Source organism: Anopheles gambiae, chromosome 3 (genome assembly GCF_943734735.2).
Source record: "Anopheles gambiae chromosome 3, idAnoGambNW_F1_1, whole genome shotgun sequence".
Classification (NCBI taxonomy): domain Eukaryota; kingdom Metazoa; phylum Arthropoda; class Insecta; order Diptera; family Culicidae; genus Anopheles; species Anopheles gambiae.
In genome coordinates this window covers 64,272,814-64,299,927 of record NC_064602.1, presented here as the reverse complement: position 1 = coordinate 64,299,927, position 27,114 = coordinate 64,272,814, and the positions used below count along the sequence as shown (strand labels likewise).

Genomic DNA, 27,114 nt, shown 5'->3' with positions numbered 1-27,114 from the left:
GACGTTCGTGACTGGCCGTCAGCAGTTGTAGATGGCACGCGTTGGTATCGTACGGCCACCGGTAGCTGTCCGTAAGCGTACAGAAATTCGCCCACGAGAACTCATCCATCTCCACTATTACCGTACCTTCGTTCGAGAGGTAATGTTGTGAGCTAACCTGGACCGGATGGATTGCTACTAGTAACTCACCGTTGGCGCGTGAGTGATCATCGGTTGATGTGTGCGTGCAATCCATCCGGGTCATCGTTTGCGCGGTCAACGGGGTCGACCGGCGAACACGCCGGCACTTGGCAACTGGCAATATAGGATAGCGCACGGAACGGGAACGGCGGGAAACAGTCTTCGTTTATTTTACGTTAGAACGTCTTTTATGTTAATACAGTTTTATGTTCGTTTATGTTACAAACGCGTGTACCTCTCTGAGTAATAACCGCATAGAAAGAAAGGAACATAACAGTGGCGACGAGGAGTAAAAAAAAAAAACAGAAAAAGGCTTGTGATTAGTTGTGTGCGAATTTAGTGCTGTTCATAAAAAAAAAAAAATTACGCGACCGCGAGCAAAGCGTAGAAGGATGAACACCGGCGAAAATGGTGCACCGGACTTCTCTATGGAAGTGGACCAGAGAAGAGCATCTCTGCTGCGTGCGAGTGCGTTTGCCCCGTCGCAGCATCTTTTGCCGCCCACCAGCGAAGGGCAAGCGTCGATGGTGCAACCGCCATCGCAGAATGCAGCTTCGCAGCCATCGCCAGCCGCAGTTCCAGCGCCCACCACCGATTCGGCGATGATGATGCAGATGATGCAGCTAATGCAACAGCAGATGCAGCAGCAGCAGAAACAGATGGAGCAGCAGCAGCAGCTCATTTCGCGTATGCTGCAACAGCCACAGTCACTATCACAGCCGAGCCAGACTGTTCCCTCACAGGCCGTTGCCCCCGGCAATCCCGAACTCATCATGGAAGCGTTGTCGGGCAGCATCATGGAATTCCGCTATGAGGCGGAGTCGGATATCACCTTTGCTACGTGGTTTGCCCGATATGAGGATCTTTTCGCGCAAGATGCCTCTCGTCTTGATGATGCAGCGAAAGTGCGCTTGCTGCTACGCAAGCTGGGCCCTGCAGAATACGCGCGCTACGCCAGCTTCATACTGCCAAGTGTCCCTCGTGATGTGCCGTTTGATGAAACGGTTAAGAAGCTGACCGCTCTATTTGGGAGAGCGGAAACCCTCGTGAGCAAGCGATATAAATGCTTGCAGCTGATTAAATCACGCAATGAAGACCTGTTGTCGTTTGTCTGCCGCGTTAACCGCTCTTGTGTTAATTTTCAGCTATCGGCGATGAGCGAAGAGCAGTTCAAGTGCTTGATACTGGTGTGCGGCTTGAAGGACGATGCCGATGCAGACGTGAGGACGAGATTGCTCTCCCGCATCGAGGAGAGAGCCGATGTCACGTTGGAGCAACTCTCCGCTGAGTGTGAGCGAATCTCCAGTCTAAAGGTGGACAGCGCCATGATCGCTACTCAGGCGGAGGAGAAAGTCCTAGCGATACACAGTGCAAGTAGAAGTAAAGTGCAGCAACAGAAACAACAAACACAGGTGCGTAGATTTCAGCAAGGGCAGCAGAATCAGCAGCGGAAGAATTTCGAGGGAACAAGCAAGCCGCCCAGATCTTGTTGGTTGTGTGGCGATCCACACTGGGCCAGGGAGTGCCCGTATGCCCTACACAAGTGTTGTGATTGCGGAAGAACGGGCCACCGCGAAGGATTTTGTAACCAGCGGAAGAAGTGGTGGCCAAAGAAGAGAAAGTTCAACAAGTGGAACAAAAATACACCGGTGGACACACGTACAGTTACCGTGAATGTACACAGCGTGCGCCATGCAAGAAAATTTGTTAATGTTTTGATCAATCGCTACAGGGTTCGCCTACAGCTAGACACCGGCTCCGATATAACTGTCATTGGACGAAAAATTTGGCAGCAGCTTGATGAGCCAACATTGAGACCGGTAGAAGTCCATGCGAGAACAGCGTCTGGTTCTCACCTTCAGCTGGATGGTGAATTCTGTGCTCAGGTAACGATTGGGGACATAACGAGGGTTGCCGTAATACGGGTAATAGCTTCTGATTTGCAGCTTCTGGGAGCCGATTTAATAGAGCTATTTGAGCTTGGTTCTGTACCGATGGATCATTTCTGTAATAGAATCGAAGCTGAATCTGGAAAATGGGAGAGCCGATTCCCCGAGGTGTTTAGCGGCACTGGACTGTGCACCAAGGCAAACATTCAGATAAAGCTAAAAGAAAATCACCGTTCGGTGTTTTGCCCGAAGCGCCCTGTGGCATATGCGATGCAAGCAACGGTGGATAAAGAGCTCGATCGCTTGCAAGGCTTAGGTGTGATTACCCCAGTCGACTATTCGGACTGGGCTGCCCTAATCGTAGTGGTGCGGAAGAAAAATGGCAGAATAAGAATATGTGGAGATTATTCGACTGGCCTGAACGCTGCTCTCCAGTCATATGAGTATCCACTCCCACTGCCAGACGATATATTTGCAAGATTGGCACAATGCAAATTTTTCAGCAAGATAGATTTGTCCGATGCATTTCTGCAATTCGAGATAAACGAGCAATATCGTCCTCTTCTAACTATTAACACGCATCGCGGATTGTATCACTATAATCGTTTACCGCCAGGCATAAAGATCGCCCCAGCCGCGTTTCAACAACTAATCGATGCAATGCTCGCTGGATTGAAATGTACTTCTGGGTACATGGATGATGTAGTTGTTGGCGGAAGAACAGAACGCGAGCATGATGAGAACCTCCTCAATCTTTTCCGTCGTATAAAGGACTACGGATTTACAATCCGTGCGGAAAAATGCTCATTTAAAATGGTGCAGATTGAGTACCTGGGTTTTGTGATCGATAGACAGGGTCTTAGGCCAAACCCAGCGAAGATCGACGTTATACGCAAAATGCCAGCACCAACAAACGTGAGCGAAGTTCGGTCCTTTTTAGGAGCCGTGAACTATTATGGTAAATTCCTACCGAAGATGCGAGAGCTCCGATACCCGCTGGATGAACTACTGAAGAACGACAGAAATTTTGTATGGACGCACAAGTGTGAGCAATCTTTCAAAAGGTTTAAGGAGCTGTTATCGTCTGATTTGCTGCTCACGCATTACGACCCAAATGCGGAAATTGTTGTGTCTGCAGATGCTTCGTCGATAGGTCTAGGCGTGACGATTAGCCATCGTTTTATGGATGGCTCCCTGAAAGTCGTGCAGCATGCATCGAGAGCCCTCACGAAGGCCGAAGCCAACTACAGTCAGATCGACCGCGAAGGATTGGCCATTATCTTTGCTGTGAAGAAATTTCACAAGATGCTGTTTGGGCGCCATTTTCGACTACAGACCGACCATCGACCTTTGCTACGGATTTTTGGGTCTAGCAAAGGTATTCCGGTGTACACAGCCAACAGATTGCAGCGATTTGCATTGCAGTTGCAAATGTACGATTTCAGCATCGAGTATGTGCAGACCGAGAAGTTTGGCAATGCGGACGTGCTTTCGAGACTGATTAATGAGCACGCAAAACCGGATCCGGAATACATTATCGCAAGCGCTGAGTTGGAAGATGACGTAAGATACGTAGCATTAAATTCTATTAATATATTTCCACTCAATTTTAGTGACGTTGCGAAGGCTACGGCATCCGATCCGGTGCTGCAACAAGTTTACAAGTACATCATAGATGGGTGGCCCCAAAACATCACCTACGCTACAGAATTGGCTTGCTTCTACCACAGAGGCGAGGCCCTCACCACGGTCCGAGGTTGCATTCTGTTCGGGGAAAGGGTGGTAATCCCAACTAAACTTCAGCAGCGATGCCTAAAACAGCTGCATGAAGGGCACCCAGGAATCCAGAGGATGAAATCCATAGCTCGGAGTTATGTCTATTGGCCGTCAATAGACGGAGATGTAGTAGACTATGTTAAAACATGCCATGCTTGCGCGATAGCGTCAAAGTCCTCGCCACGCGAGATACCGATGTCCTGGCCGAGGACAAAGAAGCCGTGGCAGCGCATTCACCTCGATTTCGCCGGGCCGATCGAAGGTGATTACTTTTTGATAGCGGTAGATGCGCACACGAAGTGGCCAGAAGTGGTAAAAATGCGAACAACAACAACCAGAGCAACCATCGCAGTACTAAGAAGCATTTTCGCGAGATTCGGATACCCAGAAACACTGGTCAGCGATAATGGGCCGCAATTCGTCAGTGCTGAATTTTCAGCGTATTGCAGCAGTCGTGGTATTCAGCACATCACAACGGCGCCATTTCATCCCCAGTCAAACGGGCAGGCCGAGCGCTTCGTAGACACTTTCAAGAGGTCAACAAGGAAGATTGAGGAAGGCGGAGCAACTCGTGAGGAAGCTCTTGATATATTTTTAGAAACCTACCGTGCGACTCCCAATCCGGCGCTAGAGAATAAACAATCGCCAGCGGAAGGTATGCTTGGGCGAAAAGTTCGAACGGCTCTGGAACTGCTAAAACCTCCTCTTGCGGCACGAGATGAACCGGCAGTTTTAGTTCATAAACGTTTTCAGCGTGGTGACCGCGTTTATGCAAAGCTGTTTGTGCGGAACTCGTGGAAATGGGTGTCTGCACGAGTAAAACGGGAGCTGGGCAGCGTAATGTACGAAGTGGAGACGGATGATTTTCGGGTACATCGTCGACACGTAAACCAGCTACGGAGGCGTGATTCACTTAGCGTGCGTGAATCAAGCAATAATTCTGAAGAGCCAAGTCGTTTACCGCTAGACATTTTAATGGGCAGAGCAACAGCGGAAACGGTTGTTACACCAACGGAGCAGCAAAGCAACGCATCCCCTGCACAGCCGTCCCTGAGTCCAGTCCCTTTGGCAGTCCAAAGACGTCAGCAGCCGATACGATCGCCACGCCGATCTTCTAGAGATAGAAGGCTCCCGCGTCGGTTCGAAGGGTATCGTCTTTATTAAACAGGGGGAGATGTTGTGAGCTAACCTGGACCGGATGGATTGCTACTAGTAACTCACCGTTGGCGCGTGAGTGATCATCGGTTGATGTGTGCGTGCAATCCATCCGGGTCATCGTTTGCGCGGTCAACGGGGTCGACCGGCGAACACGCCGGCACTTGGCAACTGGCAATATAGGATAGCGCACGGAACGGGAACGGCGGGAAACAGTCTTCGTTTATTTTACGTTAGAACGTCTTTTATGTTAATACAGTTTTATGTTCGTTTATGTTACAAACGCGTGTACCTCTCTGAGTAATAACCGCATAGAAAGAAAGGAACATAACAGGTAACACAGCGAGAATGTTCCGGTGAACAGACTAGCCGACTGAAACGATGGTGTCCATATCAGGTGGCAAACGTCACCAACGACAGTCGTATTGTCGAAGTCGGATGCGTTCCAGCGGTACCTGGGATCCTTCCAGGACAGCCCCATCGCACCCGACAGCTCCACCAGATTAGTCGTCTGATCGTAAACGAACCCCTGTATGTACATTTGGGATATCTGCACCCCGCTAAAGTTCACCGGTGGGTCGATCCACCGTGGGACACCCAGCAGATGGTCCAACAACCGCTGCTTACCATCGAACTCCTGCTCCAGCTCGTTCCCGTCGATCAACGCCGTACCGTTGGTACTATTCGCCGGCAGTGGACAATCGTAGAACCATTTCGCTAATGCCGTGCCCCACGTGGTAAAGCTGACGTATCTCAGCTCGCTGGCGTTCTTCTTGGGCATCATCGTTTCCATGAACGGTTCACCGGTAAGATTGCCTGCATACACCCTGACCTGTCCTTCGGTGTTGATACGTACCCGCACCGGAAGTGGATCAATCGGTGACAGCAGTCCAGCACTCGCCTTCGTGCGCAACGGCGAACCCTTCTGTCCGAAGCGTATCTGTGAAAATGTGTTGCCACCGCCGCCGAGCACTAAATAAAGGAAGTAAAGAAACACCACATGATTAAACCCGAAGATCGCTGGTGATCATGCTGGTTACCTATTTCCAATGCAGTCGGTGCCGTTTTGTTCTGTTCCGATAGCAGGATGTGACCGTCGCGGGCAGCCAGCACGTACACCAGCAGATCGACGATCAGATCAGCGTTAGCTGGATTATGATGGTCTAGCTCGTGCAGCTTGAAGAACGCCCGATAGTTGTACCCATTGATAGCGTTGTGCTGCTTGCATCTGTGCAATTCTATGCAGTTGTGGTCGGCCGGGATGTAGGTGATAAGCAGCTTATTAGCATATTGAAGCTTGAAGCGATGCTGGGAGGTGATATTCGCAGTCGCCACTTACCATCAAAGCTAACATTGTACCGTGTCGTGTCGGCGTGGCACTCAATAACAAGCACTAACAGGAGGACAACACCCTGCACGGTAACACTTAACGGACTCATTTAACTCGAAAAGAATCCCAATGCACGAACAACTAAGATAAAAGCAACGGTTTTTTCTCCAAATACAATGGCAATCTTTAGAAAATAAATTGCTCGCTCCGCACAGGGCTGCTAGGGCAGCGGCTTCTTATAAACTAACCGAGTTAAGACGTTGAACCACATTGCTGCACCCATTGGTAGCTTATGATGTGTGATAAGAACGTTCTGGGCGCATAGTGGTACGTCGAAAGAAAAGAGAAATAAGCTTAAAACATATAGGGGGAGAAACCAGCGGATGTTTTTGACATTCGTTGCTTTCGTGAAGATTGCATTATATCTCACCAAAAAGACGCTTGGACAATTTTCACTTGTCCTTATGGATAGCTTGGACAGTCCTTATGGATAGCATATGACGGTAAAAACATATGACTTTAGATAATCGAATTTCTGTAGAAGAGAAAGTAAGCCTTTGAGTGTGGGAATTCAAATTTAAGATCGATCAACATAGGAAGAGGAACATAGGTAGTCTTTAAGAGTACTGCTGGTATAAAAGTACGATCAATTACGATTCGCTGAAGCTGGGAAAGATTCTTTGAGATTGAATGGTTCGCTATTATCGGCAACCAGCCCAACTCAACTTCCGCATTACTTTGGAGGTTAATTTTAGAAGCTATTGGCCAGGAACAGGCAAAGTTCCTGGACCATTTCAAGAATGCAATCACCTATACGTACGTTACCGTAGATTGCATATTTTTTTAGTAGATCGTAGATCATATTTTTTTAGTAGCACCAATTTGGCATTTGCTTCGTTTATTAGCATTCCTTGGCTCATTGCCGCCTGCTTGGCCCTCAGGTTAAATTCAGATACACAAGAGAGCCGCCTACCAACGAATACTTATCCGGCGTTGTGGTCTTGGCCTGCTGCAGGAATATATAAAACCGCACACGGTCTCGCGCCTTCGTCTACCAATCCGTTATTCTGGCCTTAATGGCGGAAGCCTCCATGCCATCTTGCCACTTAAAATTAGGCCTGTAGTAGGTTTAGTTTTGCGTCGTTAAGGAGGATCATGGTTTTGTTGAAAAAGGCACAATTGAGGTGTATACTGTTTCGAAGCGGACGATTCGTCACTAGATCGTCCCGGGCGGTGATAGAAACCCATCTCCCTTACAGGAAACGTTGTAGTTTAGAAGCCTTACCTTGGGTAGGGGAACATAACTAAACTCTTTAAATGATAACTTGATTAAAGTAAGAAGGGTCCTATAGTCCTATCCTGCCAGTTCAAACGAATCTGACTTGCCATGGTCGAAGATGATTTTATTTATGCTCAAAAGATGTTTTTTTCACCAAATTAAAAGTTATTGACATGAGGTGCAATTTACACATTGTATTGGAGTGTGCCAAACACCATTACATGCCAATGCCAATCAACTTTCAGTGTTTTGTGAAAAGAAAAAAGGTTTCAACTATTGTTGCCAAAGAACGTAGCTGGATGTTTTCGTTGATCTTTACCTACGCTGTGCTTTTAAGGTAATAAGTTACTATGGGTTCTAGGCTTGATACGCTGCGCTGTGAGGTCGTCGAACATCTTTTATAGCTCGTCGTTGTATTGGCTCCTCCATTGTCCTTCCACGCAAACTGGGCCATACATAGTTCTCACCACTCAACATTCTCCACTAAAACGCGGCAAAGAGGGTTATGGCAGATTTGGACATTGTCCATGTCTCAGAGGAATATGAGGTCTTCCAAGAGGGATATGTGATAGGATCTTAAGTCATTTGCAGAAGATTTTTTCCTGAAGTCTCTACCACGGATGATCCTCTCTAGCTTAAATATGAAAAGATAACATACTATTTCGTCCCTCTTGCACAGACCATTGGTAGAAAGCAAGAGGGCTAAAGAGTCTTCCATCCACCTTCATCTGCCAATATATAAAGGCGCCTTTATCTTTCTAACCATCCTCACTAGTCTAGCCAGGATATTAAATTAACATAATTCTCAACAGCTTACAATGTTTTACCGCTTAAAAAATCGAATTGTTGTTTAAGAATAACGAAGATCTTGTAGATGAGTTAATTTAGCATTTATTTATTTATTTATTATTCCAGACCATTCGATTTAGATCCGGGTCCTGTATCATACTTGTTTTCGGTCTAGCTCCGATTCTGAATATTTTGGCCGTGCAGCCCACGGCCATAGTTCCGACACGGACATGAGCATCCTGCTCCAATCCTACCTTGGTTTGCAAATCTATCAAATCTAACGATCTATCATTATTTAACTATCTCAGTTGAAAAACTAGTCCATCCTAGACATGGAACTCGTATCAAACCTATTCTTAGTTTGGAAATGTTTTATCAAGACTTTTTATCTGTTGGTACCATCCACCTCTTCTGCAATCATCTCCTATATTAATCTGATTCATGAACTAGTCCCGATCAAAGAACTGTTCTGTTGGAACTGGAACCAATAATGAAACTGTTCCGCTCAAGCTAAAAAAAAAAAATAATTTCGTTTATAATTTGGCGTAGACAGTGAGTAGAACCGGTTTACCAACAACAGATAATAAAGGTGACATTATTCTGATTCTGATTCTTCCGACCTTAGGTAATTTATAAAAAATGGAGTATCCTTCGGAGCGTACGGCATGATTGGCACATCATAAGGCATCGGAAACTGGGGATGTTTGCCATTCGGTTCCATTGGAAGAAAGTCTTCGTTCAGCTTAAACGGCAAATAAGGCAAATGCTGTTCAAATTTGATCCCTCAATGTTGATCTTTGGATATCTCTTACCATAATCTTAGGCAGGAACAGTACGCCCGCTTCGTAGTTGTTTATGTACAGTAACTTATCGTAGCGAGTTATACCCCAGGCTGATTTGGAAAAGTTTGCCGAAGTGAGCAGAAACCACTGAAGACCTTCCGGTGTCCAGCGGCAGTAGGTTTTGATATGCGGCATCGCTTTGTTCCGATGCCGCGTTCGACTTATCCACTGATACATATAGTTTTCCAGCCATTTCTGTTGTTTATGCACTTCCTCCGAGTATGGTAGACAACTTCCACCGCATATGTCATCATGGCTTTGCAGTACGTTTGCCAACGATGGATAAATTAAACGAAAACCCGGCAAACGGCGTATAGTTTTTTGCTCATTGTCCTTCCCAAAGCTGGGCATAATTTGCCGTTGGATCCATAATTGCGATGATTTACCGAACTCACCGATGCCCGAGCTTTGGGCCACTAGCGGGAACGTGGCATCTATTGTGGTTGCATATTGAGAGAGCAGAGCGCCCAAACGCGGATGACCCCACAACGGACCATCGGGTATGTAATAATCACCGCAGGGATGCGAACAGACGAGAAATACTCTGCAAAAATAAATTTCCCCTTCAGAACACCACATTCAATTGAAATGACATATTTCCAGCTTACTTTATGCCGGAAAAATCAGTTTCTGCTATACGGGCCATCCACGATTCCAGCTTCGCTAGCTTGTACGCACCGAGATACTCAAGGAGGCTGGAACGGAAATCAGTCCTACTTTCCCCGTACGTTGGATCGGAACCTTCCGGCACTGCTGGCAAACGGGGGCTGATCCAAAGCCCCTGTGTGCGATTGTACCAATCGATCTCGTAAAGGTTGGCCGTCGAAACAACAACACGCATCGATCCGTCACAATATCCGTACAGACCCATCTTTGTATGGTGCAATCCGAACCCCGTCTTAGTTTTAATTTTGATAGCAGTAACGTTAGGCTGTTTGTCCGATATCGTTTCCAGCTCAGACTCATCGCCGTACAGTATAAGCAGTGGGTGTTGCTCGTAGCCTGCATCTGAGTACTGCTCCAGCAACCAGTTTATATCTATCATATAAGTAAGCTGCAAAGAGCATTCCAGCTCTCCCAGGCTAGGATCCAGCAGCTCCTGAAAGGTAACCGATAGTGGATCCGTGTGTGTAGGCTGCGAATCCGTGACGGCAGATAAGAAAAAGTTGTACGGGGCAGAAGCAGCAAGCTTATCGGCCATACGTCCCCGCGGGGCTACGAACAATGGGGGAGGGTTCTCAACGATCTCACTATTAACACTTTCATCTTCCGTTGGGCAGGTCGGTAGGACATCCGGAGTAGTTGTATCCTGAGGTGCCTGCATGGTTCAAATTGGTATAACACGGATATTTAAAAATGCACTGTTAAACCTAAACTGAAGTTGCCCACCAGCCACGAATAAGTATAATAGCAGAACTGGCCGGCTAGATGCAGATGCAAGTGACAGCAGCTACGTGAAAGAACTTGCCCTTGATAAGGCTAATGTAGGTATTCGAAGATAATGATTAACACGAGTGTGTATGTGATGATGTTAAAATACCGATAGGATTAATCTGATAATGGCGTTATCAAATGTATGCATCCTGTTTTGATCGTTTACAATAAATTATCTTATCACGCGGTGATAAACAAACTCGAGTGTCAACTCTGCGCCTGCACTAAAGTCTTCGAGTTGCTCGTTTATGAACCGCTCCTAGCCAGTGTTTCGAATTATATAAGTCCAGCTCAACACGGTTTCACACCCAAAAGATCCACAACATCTAACCTCATGGAATTCGTAAGCATCTGCCACACCGCGTTAGATTCTGGGATACAAGTTGATGCAATCTACACAGACATCACAGCGGCATTTGATTGGATCCCGCACTCAATCCTACTAAAAAAAGGATATATTGGGGCTCCCCAGCTCGACCATGCCATAGGTTGCGATCCTATCTTGGTGATCGCACTTACTCTGTAAGGATTGGCTCACATACCTCTCGTTAGCTAAGGGTAACTTCAGTAGTGCCCCAAGGAAGCAACCTCGGATCACTGCTCTTCATATTATTCTATTCTTCATATTCAACTTTGACAAACAGAACATGTTATATCTAAAGCCAATCAGCTAGTAGGTCTATTTATGAACCCGGTATGTCCCCGTCCGTCGTGCGCCTCTCGCGTAGCTCTATCACGTAATCATTCTAAATTATTTTAAATATTGGAAATGTGTTGCTCTCGAGGGGGCATATTGGCTCGTCGAATTAAATAAATAAATTAAATTAAATTAAATATATGAAATTTACAATCGACATGTATCAATTTTATAGATCCATCATATGCGGCCAGTTTGGCAAAGCCAGTTCCCAAAGTATTAAACACGCATTATAATTAATCACGAAATTATGAAACACGCGTCGTGGTAATACAAACTACCCGCACGCGTTTCACTTATGCTGTGTCAAATAATCCATAAAGAAAGGAGTGTCCTCTGGTGCATAAGGAATGGTTGGAACATCGTAAGGCATCGGGAACTGTGGATGTTTCTTGTTCGCTTCCATCGGGAAAAAGTTTTCGTCCAGCTGAAATCCACCACGAAAAGCTTGTTAATCGCAGATGAACAAAACTAATCAAACCGAAGATCAAGAGCTTACCAACAGTTTCGGTAGGAAGAGTACGCCGGCTTCGTAGCTATTGATACGCAACGGTTTCTCGAATCGGCCGGTCTTGTTGTACACACCCCAGGCCGCCTTCGATAGGTTGGCCGAGGTGAGCAGAAACCAGTACAGCCCTCGGTGTGACCAACGGCAGTAGGTTTTGATATGCGGCATCGCTTTGTTACGATGCCGCGCTCGACTGCACCACTGCTGCAGATAGTCCTTCAGCCACTCCTGCTTCACGTGTGTGCTTCTTACGTACGGAAGGCATCCGCCACCCATCATGCCATCATGGCTTTGGCGAACGTTCGAAAAGCTCGGATAAATCATCCGAAAGCCGGGCAATCGGCGTATGCCAACCGGGGCACTATCCTTCCGAAAGCTGGCCATAATTTCTCCCAGCACCCATGACTCGGGCGACGGGCCAAGGCTACCGATGCTGGAGCTTTGTGCTACCAGCGGGCAGGAATCATCGATCGGTGCAGCATGCTGTGATAGCAGATAGCCCAAGCGCGGATGTCCCCACAGTGGTCCTTTGGCCGTGTTGGTGTGTCCGCCGGGAACTGAAGCGACGAGAAATACCCTGCAACGGCAAAGTTGGTAATGAAAATTAAACATAAGCGGGAGTTGTGAAGCTCCGGCAAGGTGAACATACTTGACATCAGAGAAATCCGTTTTTCTTATTCGTGCCATCCACGGCTGCAACTGTGGCAGCTTGTACGCGTCGAGATACGTGAGTAGACTGGAGCGAAAGTCGGACCTGCTTTCTCCGTACGTCGTGTCGGACCCTTCGGGCACGGCAGGCAAACGAGGACTGATCCAAAGCCCCTGGGTACGATTGTGCCAATCGTCCTCGTAAAGGTTGGCCGTGGAAACGACGACCCGTATCGAACCGTCACGATATCCGTACAGACCCATTTTGGTGTGGTGCACACCGAACGGCGTTTTGATTTCTACCTTTACCGCCGTCACATTTGGTTTCTTCTGTGATACCATTCGCAGCTCGGGTGTCTCATCGCCGTACAGTATCAGCAGTGGGACATTTTCGTACCCAGCAAAAAAGTAATGCGCCAACAGCCAGCCAATGTCTACCATAAAGTTCATCTGTACCGAACACTCCAGCTCACCCAGGCTCGAGTCGAGCAGCTCCTGGAAGGTAACGGACAGTGGTTCCGCGTGCGTCGGCTTGGACGCGGTGATGGTGGTAAGGAAAAAGTTGTACGGGGCGGCCGCCGCAAGCTTCTGTGCCATTTGCCCGCGTGGTGCTACAACCGGGAAGTATGAGTTGATGTCGCGAGGTAGCGCTTTTTGCAAAGATATGCCCGTGTTGTTGGAGGTTGTAGGCCTGTTGGGCGTGTAAGTTTCCTGTTTTGCCGGAACAACCGATTCGGGTGCCGGTTTGCTCTGTTGGGTTGCTTGCATTTTTGCTCTTCGTTCTGCAAACAGCGCCTCGATTGAGTTTTTGTTATCCGCACTGGATGGTTTCGGATTCGCCTTTGGCACACTGCCCGAAGGAACCGCACCAGCACTAGCGACGACGGGTGGTGGTTTCGATGTAGTCGGTTCTTGTTTGGGTTTCTTTTCTGGATTGGTCGAGTCACACGACAGATGTGGGAAAAGGCTGGACACAATTTTCAGCTGCTCCGTAAAGACGCTTTTGTTTACCTTCACATCGTCGGGAATTTCCACCATCGAGAGTGATGCCGCCTTGACGAGTAGCTTTTCAACTGCAAAAGTGAAAAAAGTAGGATGAGATGTGCGGGGAAAAGTCGATTCCAGCTACTCACTGTGTGGATGGGCATACTCGCGGAAATGCACGGGATTTACACGATAACAGTCGCCTCCATACTGGCACTCTTTCGTCGGCGCTGTAGGGATAGAGATGGCATATGAGCAAACGCTTTTCCATTTATAATCGATCACGATTCTCGCCTTACCATTGGAATTCATTTTTCTTTTACTATTTTCCATAATAACATAAGCAACAACCACACGCAAATAAAAACACAAGCAAAACGGTTTTCGACCATCGGCCGAGGAGCAGTGTTGCCAGCGGCAATAGGCAATATTAACATGTCAGATTAAATGTCAAATTGTGGCGCACTTTTTCGAATTCCAGCTGATCGGCAAAATCTGCTACGTTTGCGTACGTTTGCGACTGAACTTTATTTCTTGTATTTATTTCTAATCACACGATTTTCCCCCTCTAAATTGGCTCGGGTAGTGTACCATCTCTGTATCGGGTCCAATACTCCTGTACGCGATGCAACCACTGCAGCCAATAACGTCGCATTTCGCTAGGCTCAAGAATATGCACATTGGCCGGCTTCCCACTGGTGTACGCCACGAATATTGCTCCCTTTTGAATGCGCGAATCACAATGCTCGCCGTTTGCCTGCAGTGCCCCGAGATACGCACACAACTGTACCGGTGCATCGTAGGTGGCCCCCACGCTGGTCTTCGGATTGTCCGACGTTTTCCATTCGATGACATGATAGTGGCCCCTATTAGAAAGTTATATCGTTTAGAAACAGGTTAGAAAAACAAATACATTCCACCCACTACCCCTCCGCGTCTTACTTTATAGAGGTAATGCAATCCACCACACCGTTGTAGTGCAGGTAAGGGTGATACAGTTTCTGTTCGATCAATTTCGCCGGTCGCTCAACGTCCTTCAATGCTCCAGATACACTCCGCCACAGAATGCCCGTCTTTTCGATCGCTTCCTCTGACGGGTCGCATCCCGACAGCCACGTCTCCAACGTAGCGTGCAGTGTACTTCCACGGGCAAAAATTTCCTTCTGCAGCAGTTGAAACCCTTCCTCGCCGAGCTCAGCGATTTTGGACGTTTTCCACCGTATCAAAGCCTGTCTCGATGCTTCCGGCATCGTGGAGGAAAGTATTCGATTCACCGACGGCGATTTGTACTGATCGCTCTCGTGCTGTTCGTGCAGTTTCCATTGGCTTTCCACAATACCTCGGTCACTCGGGACGAGCGGAAATTTGGTGATCGCTTGCAATTCCTTGTCGGTGAACGGAATCACCAATCCGGTCGGGTAAGACTCATTTTCCCCGCCATCTCCGTTCGGCGTTTTAACGCGCGAAGAATTACGGCTTTGCCAGAAAATCTCCGAAGTGTATTCGCTTTCCACTACTGGGTGAGCGGTTGTTTTGGGCAGCGTGACCTGCTCGGTAGATTTGGTTTTGGTTTTCCTCTTTGCAGTCGGCTTTATCACCGCACCGAACAAAGCCTTATTTTCGTAATTTAACCTTTTTATAACGTCTGCCTTCGAAAGCTTCACTTTGGGTCGTTTAACAACCGTGCTAAAGCCTCGTACGATGAAGATTTTCAACATTTTTAAAGGAAAGTAAAGTTTTTGAACTAAAATTTTGCACGAAAGAAAAAAGGCTTTGTTTGTAAACAATGTTATCGAACGGCTGCCAAACGGGCAGAAAGAATGACATTTGATTGTAGAAATATTCCCGCCTGCCAAAAACCGGTTTTCGTGAGCTCGCCAACGCTCCAAATCGGTGCGATTTTCCCTCGCTACAGAGCCTTTTTGTAAGTCGTAGTGAGGGGATTTGAGGGTTCAAAATGGCCGCCAAAAGCCAAAAAAAAAATGGCCAAAAAAAGAAATTTGAAATAAGATGAAAGACAGATAGAATGAGAGAGAGAGAGAGAGAGAGAGAGAGAGAGAGAGAGAGAGAGAGAGAAAGATACCAAAAAGAAAGAGACCGAGAGAGAAGCGAGCGAAAACAAAAAGCACGGCATGCGAAAATCTGACAGAAAGAGACGTTTGTCAATCTTGTGATTAATTGCGCAGGAAAAGGATCGGCAACTCAGTGTGTATTAATTTAAAGTAAATAAAATTTATAAAAATATAGAAAAATACGTGAAAGTCACGACAAAGAAGAGAACGCCTTGTTCATCTAATACTTAAAATCAAACATTAGCTGGCATCGCGAAAGAAATGGTTTAAAATTAACATTTGTTAAAAATTAACCAGAGTCGTTTAAAATTGCTAGAATTTGGCATCGCGATCGCATTGAGTTCATTTGTTAATTTTAACGACTGGTCCTATGCCGTCGTTAAACAAACGACTGTCAAGAGCGTATGCGATACAAATTAACAGTCGTTTAATTGTACTGCTCGAATTTTTTACCCGCATTTGCCTATATCCCAAGCGCCACAGATTAAGCTTAAACGACTGGAAAATTGAATATCCATAGAAAAAAAAGAAAGCTCCACAGCTTCATTGGTTTGATCAATAGATGGCGTATTAAAACTGATTGTTATATTGCTATCCTTTTCTTGCAATGTGTTTCGACAAGTTTCATCTTATCATGACCTATATAGCCTTATAACTTTCCGAGCAAAAATCTATACGACATGGTCGTGTGGTCAGATACGTGGGTATCAACACCAACGACCATTACTCAAAACTCACTTGCTTCAGTGCTAGTGGTTTTCCGTTGGAGTTTAGTATTTAAACAATCGTATCGCCGTTCTAGTTCTAGCGATGCATAACTTCAATGCGAAACCATACAACAGTACAGAGGAAATGAGAAAGCTCTCCTCCAACCGAGGAAGCTCAACTGGTTGGGTATCCCACAAACAGATCGGCATCTTTTTCCACCAGCTTTTTTGCTATTTTTAGAATGCATGAGTCGTTTGCCGTCTGCTAAACGAAGTCTTTCTATATTCCGTTTAGGTAGAGTGCTTGAGTCGTTTAGAAGCCGTTTAGTGGATTTGTGGCACTTGGGATGCCATTTCGAGCAGTCGTTAACTGTTTTGACGATCGTTTATTTTAACAGGAATGAACAACAAATGAACTCGGTTAAACCAAAATGAACTTTAAACGACTGTTAAAATGTATTAATTTATTCGCGATGCCGGTTATTGGTTAGTTAACTTACCCCTGTGGTCGGATTTTTTGCCTGATCAAATCTCGCTGTGTTGTGGGCGTGCGAGTACTTTGAACAGCGATCCTATGCGGTGCACAGTAATTTAAAACCTTTTAGCTATTAAGAAAATAACACGAGTATCCATTTTCTGTTGATTTTCATTCAAAATAATCAACCAAATTGAGCACTTCTATTTCGTATCAACCACCAAGTTGTATACATTTGTCACGCGGCCATGTGCGCGAAAGAAACGACACATCGAGCGAGAACATACACACCTCGGTATATGATGCGCGTACATTGTCACCAACACAACGAAAGGCTTATGGACAAAGGATGTCGAAGTGTTTCGTGTGAAGTGGTAGAGGGGGCACAGAAGCTATCCTCGAAACTAGTACTGTAAGTGAGTAAAGGACGGCTAGAGAAAATGAGCGAGATGCAGCTATTTTTGAACGTCAAAAACCCCCGCCTTGCCCAACGGGGACCTTCGATCAGATGTCAAAGTTACACAAAATAAAAAAAATGAAAGAAACACTCCAACAAAATACGAAGCCGTAGAACCTACCCAAAGAAGTATCTGAAAACGAAATCTTTCTGGCAACAAGTGTAATTTGTTGGGCAAAACAATGTGTTTTCTGCATTGAACCAGAAGCTACACGCGTGTTAAAGAGTTAAAGCACGCAGCGGAAGTGAAAAGCTGCGCGACGGAAAAAGTGAAAACTGCAGTCTTGCGTCTGTGCGTACAGCGTTCGTGGTTCGGTTTTGCCATTTGGCGAATGTGAAAATGAACTGTTCCAATCATGATTCCATCATTATCCGTACGGTGACACAAAAGTTCCGTGAAGGCGAATCCGTGCTGGCCGTATCCTTTTATTGTGTTTGGCATGGGGATGAAAAAATCATTTATAGAAGCTTATCGTCTCCTGTGGTCCCCAGCACCGCCAGTAGTTCCGAGCGAGAAGATTGTGCTGAGTAAATCTAGGCATCGAATTAGTTATTTTTTCAATTGCGAGCTCTAAACGATAAGAAATCAAAATAAGCTTCAAGGTAAAAAAAGAAACGCTTAATCCTCGGTGCCGTCTCTTACAGTGCTGCACATTTTTTCTCTTTTGCAGTGCTGTGCCGGAGATGAGGCAATGTGTTCAGGTCATTAGCCAAAAAATAACAAGCGTCTTGCCAGACGAAGATTGCGCGTTCGTTTTCGCTCTGCCAAATCGAATGCATTTCGTGTGCTTGGTGGTTTGTTTACAATTAGCCAACGATAAGAATGGGCGGGAGAAGGGTGCAAAAGGGCCATTATACTGTACAGCGAGGCCTGTCGGACGCAGTGTACATCGTGAAACGAAAACGATTTTTGCGGGTTTTTTGCTTGTGTGTGTAGATGATTCTGAAGGTCTGAACATACCAGAACATTGCACACATTGCTCATCGAGTGTTGGGCACGCTGCCTTGGTGATTGCTTGATTTGGGTATATTTTTTTTTTCTCTAACGCTGAAACCGATGTTGGTCCAGATCAAGATAACCGCATTTGGCATTTTGATGACGCACGATACCTCACCAGAGCACACATGTTTACATTTGCGCGAATGTTTGGCATCCGGGCTTCTAGAAGTAAAAAAAACAGTAACAGTAACGCAACATAAGCATATTTGTCAAAACATATGGCACCTTGCCTTGTACCGTGGGACGGGGGCCAGGGTTAGTTTTCTATTTTCCTTAACCAGCAGATCAAACACAACGGCCGTTTGCATTGTAGATACTAGCCGCGTATCAAATCGTTGGAAACAACTTCCAAAACCGGCTGCTCGTTACGGTCAGCTCCAGCGAATCGGCGGCACTGTTTTCATTTTCCGTTTCCCGCGAACCACCGGAAAGCATATCGGACCTAACGATTGTGGCCGTGGTCCCCATAAATGAATCATTTTTCGTCAACACCGGTAAGCAACACGTTTTTCCACACGCTCTACCATTTCCGCTCCATTTTTGCTAAATTCCTCTCTCTCTGTCTCTCGCCAGAGTCCAGCTTCGGTTCCGTGTCCAGCCATCAGTTTACCGTGTTCTCGGATAATCAGCCCACCACTTACTATTACCACGCTACCGAGGAAATCAGCGCAGCGAAGGAACACTTTTTAACCAGTCTTAAAAACCTTAAAGCTTCGTACCGTGCCGTACCGGTGCATTCGCCGGGCGCATTCGACTGGCTGCACTACTACAAACCGGCGGACGAGCGGACCGGTCTGCTGGCGATCGATCGGAGCGTAGCCGACGGTAGCCAGGCGCCGAAAACTCGTGACGCAAAGTTCCGCGAGGAGCTCGAACGGCGGCGGCATGAGTACACCGTGTACGAACCTTACCACGTGTACACGGCCACCTGGAACGTTAACGGGCAGACGTCCGAAACGATCGAGCTGCCGGAATGGCTCGCCACCACGGACAGTCCGCCCGATATCTATGCGGTCGGGTTTCAGGAGATTGAATGGACGCCGGAAAAGATTCTGATGAACGAAACCAAAATCGATCGAACATGGGTGTAAGTGTGTGGGAAAGCTCTAATTTTGCACGTGTCGTGCTTTCATCGAACTTTTCGTTCTCCGTTTACTTTCAATTTGTATTTTTCCTTTGTCTCCTGCAGTGATAAGGTTATGAGCGGGCTTCACAAGGGAGCCATTTATACCGAGCTCGCCTCGGTACGGTTGGTGGGTATGATGCTAACCGTGGCGGTGAAAAGTACCATCTATCCGAAGATAAACGATTGCCTTACGGCTGCCGTCGGTACCGGAACGTTGAAATGGGTATGCAATGTCTATGACAATCGCCGTTCGGCAGCTATAAAAATTACGATCGATTTTGCTTTACGCCTTGCAGGGCAATAAAGGAGGCGTTGGGGTGAGCTTCAAGCTGAATGAAGCCCTTTTCTGTTTCGTCAACACGCATCTGGCCGCGCACACGCAGGAGGTGGAGCGAAGGAATGACGATCACGACGACATTATACGGCGCATGTCGTTTGACAATGGCTTTCGAATGCGGTCAATCGATGAGCATCAGTAAGTAGGGGACACGGGGGTTGGTTTGGATTTGGCCAAAGAAAATTGAGCCAGTTGTGGGGAGAATTTGATAAAAACGCAATGTTGATATAGTGGCGATTGCACGAACATATCGCTTATCAGAGCTAATAGCACTTATGGTGGACTTGTTCTGATACGACTAAACCCATGTCGCATGCAGAGATAAGGAATTGCAATTGTTGTTTAGTGTTATAATGCAGGCATCATTCTTTTTTCCTTTCTTTCTAGTCATATATTTTGGATCGGTGACTTAAACTACCGTTTAGACGGACCGGAAGTGTCTCAGGAGTACGTAAACCGGAAGGATCGCGACTACAATCAGCTGTACCAGCATGACCAGCTCTACGTGGAAAAGCGCCGGAATCGCATCTTTCGAGACTATAAGGAGGGCAAGATTCTTTTCCCACCCACCTACAAATACAACCCCGGCACGGATGAGTGGGACAGTAGCGAAAAGAGCCGAACGCCTGCCTGGTGTGATCGCATCCTGTGGAAGGGCCAGCGGATAGAGATGTTGCGGTACAATAGTGTGATGCAGCTGCGCAAAAGTGATCACAAACCGGTTTATGCAGACTTTAAGGTCGATGTAAGTATTAGGGAAAGCAGTGCAGGAACGTTTGGTTCGTCAATTAACCCATTCTTTTTATTTTAGGCCCAAGCAAAAGACCAAGCAAAGCTGAAGAAAGTAAGCGAAGAAGTGCTGAAAACTGTCGACAAGTACGAAAACGACAATCAACCACAGATTACGGTGGAACAGACCGATCTCGACTTTGGCTTAATCCGGTTCAATGAAAAGTACTCCCGCGAGCTGCTGGTAGCGAACAACTGCCATCTGCCGGTACGCTTCCGGTTCGCCTGCAAGGACGATCGGAACAGCCAGGTGTGCGAGGATTTCATTCACATTAGCCACAGCAAAGGCGAACTGCTGACCGGAAACAGTCTGAGCATTCGGATCGACATACTGGTTAATGCACCGGCCGCCTCCAAGATGCTTCGCAAGCTAAAGGACGCGCAGGCCGGCTCGAAGGTACCGCTCGACATACTGGTGCTGCACGTGGAAAACGGGCGTGATATATTTATTACCATTTTCGGCGAGTACAAGCCGAGCTGCTTCGGGGTGTCGCTCGATACGCTGATGAAGCTGAACAAGCCGGTATCGATGTACGCGATCCACGAGCTGGTTTCGTTGGATCACGAGGAAAAGCTGATCGATCTGGTCGGGGACGATGTGGGGGGAAGTAATCTTCGCTTTCCGCGCGAAATCTGGCGCCTGGTGGACAATCTGCGCAAGATGGGACTGCAGACGCCTCAGCTGTTCACGCTGGACCGGAAGCTGGGACAGTCGGACGCAGCTAACCTGCTCGAAATCCGCGACTGGCTGGACAGCTGGTCGACGGATGATTTCCGTATCCTTTTATTATGCACGTGTTCTTGTAACGCATTTCCATTTAAATTTTGACTTCAAATTATCCTTAACTAGCTCTACTTCGCACCTATCCATCAGCTGGTACACCACACACAACGGCCGAAGCGCTACTGATGATGCTGGAAGCCCTTCCCGAACCGGTTGTGACGATCAGCGAACGGGAGTGTATCATAGCGTCCGATAATTTCGAACGCTGCAAGGAGCTGCTGCGCACCAAACTTAAATCCGTCAATCGGATCCTTTTTCTGTACATTTGTCTCTTTTTGCAGGATTTCTGGAATGCGAACAAGTCAATCCGGATCGATACGATTGGTAGGTTATTGCACTGGATATGCAGTTGCACTGTTTTCACTGAGCTTAGATAAAGCAAAAGTGCGCTCATTCCGTATTCTTTTGTCTTTCTTTTAGCGGGTCTTTTCGGTCGAATACTGATTCGCAGCCAGTTGCCGGCGAAGCCAGAATTTAGCAACAGTATTTACGCCTATTCCGAAGGGGAGCGAGACCAGCGGCGACGGTTCATGATGACGCTGCTCAACAACAATGTTCGCGAGTTTGCTCGCCAGGAAATGAGTACACTCTGAAACGGTGGAATTCTGGAATTACCCTCAACGTGAGCGTGCAAGCGCGCCAACCTAATCGTACGGATAGACGCCGAGATAAAAGTGTATAGCGGCCGCTTGGCGGTTTGTTTGCGGGTGATGTTAGGTACCACGGTTTGAAGCAATAGTAGCTTACACTCGACCTTAAGTTTCGTGTTTGTGTTAAATTCAATCTAATCTCACCATAACACACCTTACTACTACACTCGTCCGTTTTGGAGAGCATTTGTGTACTCATATTGAAGTTGAAACCCAGCCCGTGTTGTAAACGTTATGTGAAAAGAAGCAACAGCAAAAATACACAAAATACAATGTGAAATGCTATACACATTTAATTACTGCTACCTTTAAGCACCACACTGAATAGCTTGCAGAATTATACCCTTATAATACGCCTTTTATAGTTGGCCCTTGCATACCGATGGAATGAGACCTAGTCTAGTAACGAAAAAAGATTCAATAGGATAGAGGTTCGATAAAAGTTCTAGGGGTAAGAAAGGCATCAGTTACAAACCTGTCCAAAACCAACCTAAATTTGGCAGGGGCTTCAGGAAAGGATTAGGATATAAATTACTAACTTCGAAATTCCCGAATATTTTCGGTATCTGTTCCAGAGCACGAAAAAGTTCCTGGCCCGCGATCAGCTGGACTGGGTTCAAGTCTAGGATTTCCATAGGTTCAGGATCCAATCTTAGACCTATGGTTTAGATTGTAAAAATAGATGTTCTGGATTAGTGGTAGCCTTGGGTTTGGGCACTGTTCTATAAACGGAATAGGGGTGAGGATTGTATCTAATGGTGGGAGCTCGGAATCGAACCTACCTGATTCTGATTTCGGGTTCGAAATCAATTCAGAAACCGATTACGATACTGGAGCTGATTCCGAAATTGACTACGAAGCCGATTCCCGAGTGGAATCCGGAGTCGATTCTGGAGTTGGCTCCCGAATCGATTCCGAAATTGGAATCGGCTCCGAAATTGGATACGGAATTGGATCGGGAATCATAATCGGATCCGGAATCGTAATCGGAATTGGCTCCGAAATCAGAAATGGCTTCTGTAATTCCGGACCTACTATCCGGAATCGATTCCAGAAAACTTCGGAGCTAGCTGGAATCGATTCCGACGAAAGCTTCATGTCTCCCATTACTGATTGTTTCAGAAGCCGAATAGATTACCGATCTATATCGGGTTGAATGTCTATGTACACACGACGCTCACGGGATTGCCCATACCCGAATGGACAACCGATAGCACACGATTCTATCTTCACTATTAACGTAAAAGGGATAGAGCTTATTATTATACTTTGAACGTACCTGAAAGGTATGTATGCTTCACTAATCAGGATATGAAGGGAAGGACAAGGTAAAAGAGACACATAAAAGTTTCCTCACGGCTACACATGTCCTCTAGATGCGTTGCCTATGCGCCTCGGTATCACAGCGGCATACGACAGGTAAGCAGTACAACTGCTGCTACCAAATACGCACACAGGCTTAAAGAACACAACTATTCGGTTCGGTTTGGTAATCGTCGGGTGGACGCTGGAACGCGATGGAACAGACTTTTTCGAAATGTTGTTGTATAACTTAGGCTTATTTGGGCGGCACGTGTGTACGCTCGCAATAGGTTCAGGATCTGAAGCAAAATTGATTCTAGAATAACGATCAATTTCTAAACTAAAACAGGAAGGGAAACTGTTCCAAGACCTAGATGGGTTTCGGCACCATCGTTTTGTGTAGGTTGGCCTAAGTAACAAACAGCATTCATAATACGTTCTGTACCGGCGTAAGCTGATGGGATATACAAACTGTGCAATTGATGATTGAGATTTAAAAAGATGTATTTTCCATTTTTTGCACTTTACATTTTCACGGCCAACAAACACTCGGCAACGGCATTATTCCCAAAGCCCGTCGTTCATTTCCGCGGACGTCCAGCTGCTTTCTTGCTCGTGGTCGACTGTTTGTCTTTGTTCGTTTTGTTCTGCAGCAACGGATGCACGTCGTCGATCGGTGCATTGTCCAGTGCTATCTCGTACTGGCTCGTTTTACGCTTCTTCATCGAAGGTTCGTTTTCCTTCATCGAATCCGACCCACCTCCACCACTGCCGGCACCGCTACCACCACCGAGCGCTCCTACCGAAGCACCGAAACCTGCAGCGCCTCCACCTCCCCCAAGCGTGTCATTGTCCTGCGAGCCCCAGCCATCCTCCGGGTCTTCCACCTCCGGTGCCATCGGCAGAAACTGAAGCGCATGCTCATCCTCGTATTCCTCGTCGGAGCTGCAGAAGGCGGCAATCGGCTCGGCCGACACGACGTCCACCTCCACCTCCTCGTCCTGTTTCGATTCCGCCGCCAGGTCGACCGATTTGTCCTCGTCAGTAATGTCAAACTCCGACTCTCGCTCCTCGTACTCTACGTTCTCGTCCAGCTCCTTAAAATCGGGCGCAAAGGCGGACCAATTTTCCACCTGGTTCTGGGCCCAGATCGACACCAGCCCGGAGCTGATGCTGGCAATGATTGGCCGCACCGGATGCCAGACCACGTCGAGCAGCAGCTCGCCCTTGGTACCGTGCAGGATCTTAACGAGATTGCCGATCGATTTCTCCCACACGTAGAGGGCGTGCTGGCGAGCACTTCCGGCACAGATGTACTCACCGTCGCCCGAAAAGCAACACTTTTTCCACGTGGTTCTGTAGCGAATAGGGAAGAGCAGTGGTCAATAGCGGTTATTTGCTTGAAAATGGCAATCTTATACGTACTTGTTTACAAGATCTTGCAGCTTCTGTATCGGTTCCGGTTCGCCGTCCTTCCCGCACGTCACCACCTCCTTGGAGTCGTACACGCGTATGACACGGTCGGAAGTGTTCACGAGAAACGCTCTACGGAGAAAACAAAGATTAGAAAACAAAGGGTTAAACTGCTCCCCCGCCTCCGTCACGGAGACACTTACTCTCCTCGTCGGGCAAATTCTATGCTCTTAACGGCGGTAACGCTGGAACTTCCCAGCACAATCTTAAAGCTGGCCACAATTTCGAGCGTGTTAGCGTTCAGCACCAGAATCTTTCCTTTCGCATTACCGGTATAGATGTGTTCTCCGCGACGATCAAACGCAGCGACAATGTTTAAATCGCCCTGGAAAATAAAAAAAAAGCAAAAAAGCCGCAATTCCATGTTGACTGCCCTCGCCCCCAAAAGCCTTGAGCCCTTCCCGACTTACATCATTATCCAGCGGCAAACACTCGTGCTTACCGCCGACGTCCACCAATATAGCGGCGTAGCGCATCGGACACACCAGGAACTTGTTGTCATTGCGCGGATGGAACTGTACCTTCAGGATCGGCGACGGAAACCGATACTTCTGCTCGCAGTCCCCACTAAGCACGTCCCAGATGCACACGTTGTTGTCGGTCGAGGCGGACAGCAGCTTGTGGCCATTGCGCGACCAGCACAAGCTGCACACCGGGTGTACGTGGGCGGAAATGATCTTTGCGATGCCGCGCGTCAGAAAGTCCCAGATGACCACGCGCCCATCGTTACAGCCAACGGCTAGCAGGGTGCCGTACTTGTTGAAAGCGCACGTCACCGCGAGCGAGATGCAGTCCAGCGAGCCATCAAATTCTTCCGGATAGTTTTGCCCGAACGATTCTGCAAATGCGGTTGTGGTGAGGGGGAGAAAAGAATGATTAGCGAATGGGTTCTTTAGCTGCTAGCTTACCCTCGTACCAAGTAGTTCCAGATTCATCGCTTTAGCATGCGCTTGGTGCGCTTTTTAACGCGGAAACACCACAAAACACGCCACAAACGGTGGCTTGCAAAAACAACAGCGGCGGCAACAACAAATCAACAAACGCTAGATGATGTAAACAAACGCTTGGCGTAGATATGATAGTGATGGGACATTACGTGCGAACCTGGTGGAACGGTTCCACTATTTACTTCGAGTACAGTCTTTCGCAGAGTTACGCGAATAATGCGTTCCAAGGACATTCGCTTATCTTTGGTTTTCACGTAAGTCGAATATCACGTTTTTCAGCCAAACTATGAATGATAAAAAGTTATTTATGATGTGTTTTACTAATTCAATGTCCATTACTACTTATTTCGTACAATTCGTGGAGAAAATTCGGTTATATCTGTTATTTTAGCCATTTCAAACTTTTAGCAAAACTGCAATTTATTTTGAATTGGAAATTTTTTCTTCTTCTTCTTCTTCTTTGGGTGATGGGGTTTGTCCTCCTATGATGTTGTGGGACATCATAATCAGAGGTTGACCATCTTGATTGTTAGAGAGACCTTGCAGTCTATTTCTCTTTATTTTTTTTTTTTATTTTTTTTCTCTTCTTTCAGTATTTGGTTGTCACATCGTTTATTTCACGGGGTTTGATACTCAGATTGTTTTGTGTTGTCTGTTGGGTGTTGTTTTTGTGTCCGTTTTTTTGAATTTGGTGTGTATGTGTGTGTGGGTAACTATACTGGGTTTTGAAAACAAAATTCAGTTAGTTTCCATCTGTTTGTGTTGTTCCATTTATTTCTCTAATTAATTATAGTTATCTATGCTATTATTTTTTTTCTCTTGTTTGTTTGTTTGTTTGTTTGTTTGTTTTTTTTTTTTGAGGTTTTAGGGAGATTTTTTTTTCTTTAAATGATCTTCCATTGCAGGAAGAGATAAAAGATGTTTCTCCTTTTCCTCTCATTATTTTCATATTTCTATGTGATTTTGTTTTATGAAATTTATAATTTGCCTTATTGTTTTTCCAGAGGGTTCTCTCCATGTTTTTCGGAAATCTTCAAATTTTGTTCTATTGTTATTGTTATTGTTATTATTATTGTATTTAGGGCAGTCAAAGATCATGTGCCATCCTGTATTTGATTTTCTGCAATTTTCACATTCACCTTTTTGGGTTATTTTCATTTTGGCTAGCCAGTAATCTGAATAGTCATGCCCGGATAATATTCTGTTCATTATTTTTATTTGTTTCCCGCTAATTTTTATGTTTTTGTGCCAAATTTCAGTTTTGAATTCAGTTTGAAAATTAAGGAATTTCTGTCCTTTAGTAATGGACTCATTTGTGTACCATTCTGTAGCCTGTTTTTCCATTTCCTTACGGTACAAATCTTTGGCATCAGTAAACCTTATTTTATTGTCTAATTCTATACTTGTTAGGCATCCTTTATTCGCTAATTCGTCTGCGACTTCGTTTCCGTTTATACCTACGTGCGACGGTATCCAAACAATTT

At 46.4% G+C, this 27,114-nt stretch overlaps 7 protein-coding genes across 11 annotated transcripts; 2 read left to right on the top strand and 5 right to left on the bottom strand.

Annotated features, from left to right (window-relative positions):
* The first annotated feature begins 146 nt into the window (after positions 1-146).
* On the top strand, positions 147-5,283 carry LOC133393675 (uncharacterized protein K02A2.6-like). Of its 4 annotated transcripts, none has more exons than XM_061659595.1 (2): positions 147-1,839; positions 1,913-5,283. In XM_061659595.1, exon 2 carries the CDS (start codon positions 2,175-2,177, stop codon positions 5,007-5,009), a length of 2,835 nt encoding a protein of 944 aa, XP_061515579.1. In that variant the 5' UTR covers positions 147-1,839; positions 1,913-2,174; the 3' UTR covers positions 5,010-5,283. The 4 variants fall into 3 exon arrangements, with proteins under 4 accessions (XP_061515579.1, XP_061515582.1, XP_061515581.1 ...); XM_061659597.1 differs by having other exon boundaries at positions 147-1,850; XM_061659596.1 differs by having other exon boundaries at positions 147-1,856.
* Positions 5,272-6,614, bottom strand: LOC1275309 (uncharacterized). The gene is made up of 3 exons (XM_314547.4): positions 6,340-6,614; positions 6,041-6,238; positions 5,272-5,972 (listed from the first exon to the last, which is right to left on the bottom strand). The coding sequence occupies exons 1-3, from the start codon at positions 6,437-6,439 to the stop codon at positions 5,272-5,274; spliced, it is 999 nt and encodes a 332-aa protein (XP_314547.3). The 5' UTR covers positions 6,440-6,614.
* A 1,863-nt stretch (positions 6,615-8,477) lies between these two features.
* Positions 8,478-11,368, bottom strand: LOC133393677 (probable tyrosyl-DNA phosphodiesterase). 2 transcript variants are annotated; one of them, XM_061659607.1, is made up of 4 exons: positions 9,849-11,368; positions 9,211-9,784; positions 8,970-9,140; positions 8,478-8,908 (listed from the first exon to the last, which is right to left on the bottom strand). In XM_061659607.1, the coding sequence occupies exons 1-3, from the start codon at positions 10,562-10,564 to the stop codon at positions 8,994-8,996; spliced, it is 1,437 nt and encodes a 478-aa protein (XP_061515591.1). In that variant the 5' UTR covers positions 10,565-11,368; the 3' UTR covers positions 8,478-8,908; positions 8,970-8,993. The 2 variants fall into 2 exon arrangements, with proteins under 2 accessions (XP_061515591.1, XP_061515590.1); XM_061659606.1 differs by having other exon boundaries at positions 8,478-9,140.
* Positions 11,369-11,517: 149 nt separating this feature from the next.
* On the bottom strand, positions 11,518-13,988 carry LOC1275307 (probable tyrosyl-DNA phosphodiesterase). Its single transcript, XM_061659599.1, has 5 exons — positions 13,811-13,988; positions 13,661-13,741; positions 12,529-13,600; positions 11,871-12,456; positions 11,518-11,798 (listed from the first exon to the last, which is right to left on the bottom strand). Exons 1-5 carry the CDS (start codon positions 13,842-13,844, stop codon positions 11,664-11,666), a joined length of 1,908 nt encoding a protein of 635 aa, XP_061515583.1. The 5' UTR covers positions 13,845-13,988; the 3' UTR covers positions 11,518-11,663.
* Positions 13,989-14,020: 32 nt separating this feature from the next.
* On the bottom strand, positions 14,021-15,444 carry LOC1275306 (mitochondrial genome maintenance exonuclease 1). Its single transcript, XM_314544.4, has 2 exons — positions 14,454-15,444; positions 14,021-14,377 (listed from the first exon to the last, which is right to left on the bottom strand). The coding sequence occupies exons 1-2, from the start codon at positions 15,227-15,229 to the stop codon at positions 14,080-14,082; spliced, it is 1,074 nt and encodes a 357-aa protein (XP_314544.4). The 5' UTR covers positions 15,230-15,444; the 3' UTR covers positions 14,021-14,079.
* A 1,695-nt stretch (positions 15,445-17,139) lies between these two features.
* On the top strand, positions 17,140-22,188 carry LOC3291116 (inositol polyphosphate 5-phosphatase OCRL). Its single transcript, XM_558090.4, has 9 exons — positions 17,140-17,640; positions 18,536-18,716; positions 18,796-19,309; positions 19,412-19,571; positions 19,645-19,823; positions 20,073-20,430; positions 20,497-21,250; positions 21,349-21,582; positions 21,679-22,188. The coding sequence occupies exons 1-9, from the start codon at positions 17,563-17,565 to the stop codon at positions 21,849-21,851; spliced, it is 2,631 nt and encodes an 876-aa protein (XP_558090.4). The 5' UTR covers positions 17,140-17,562; the 3' UTR covers positions 21,852-22,188.
* Positions 22,189-23,696: 1,508 nt separating this feature from the next.
* Positions 23,697-25,749, bottom strand: LOC1275305 (retinoblastoma-binding protein 5 homolog). The gene is made up of 5 exons (XM_061659602.1): positions 25,600-25,749; positions 25,094-25,521; positions 24,827-25,008; positions 24,636-24,755; positions 23,697-24,566 (listed from the first exon to the last, which is right to left on the bottom strand). Exons 1-5 carry the CDS (start codon positions 25,616-25,618, stop codon positions 23,792-23,794), a joined length of 1,524 nt encoding a protein of 507 aa, XP_061515586.1. The 5' UTR covers positions 25,619-25,749; the 3' UTR covers positions 23,697-23,791.
* Between the last annotated feature and the right edge of the window lie 1,365 nt (positions 25,750-27,114).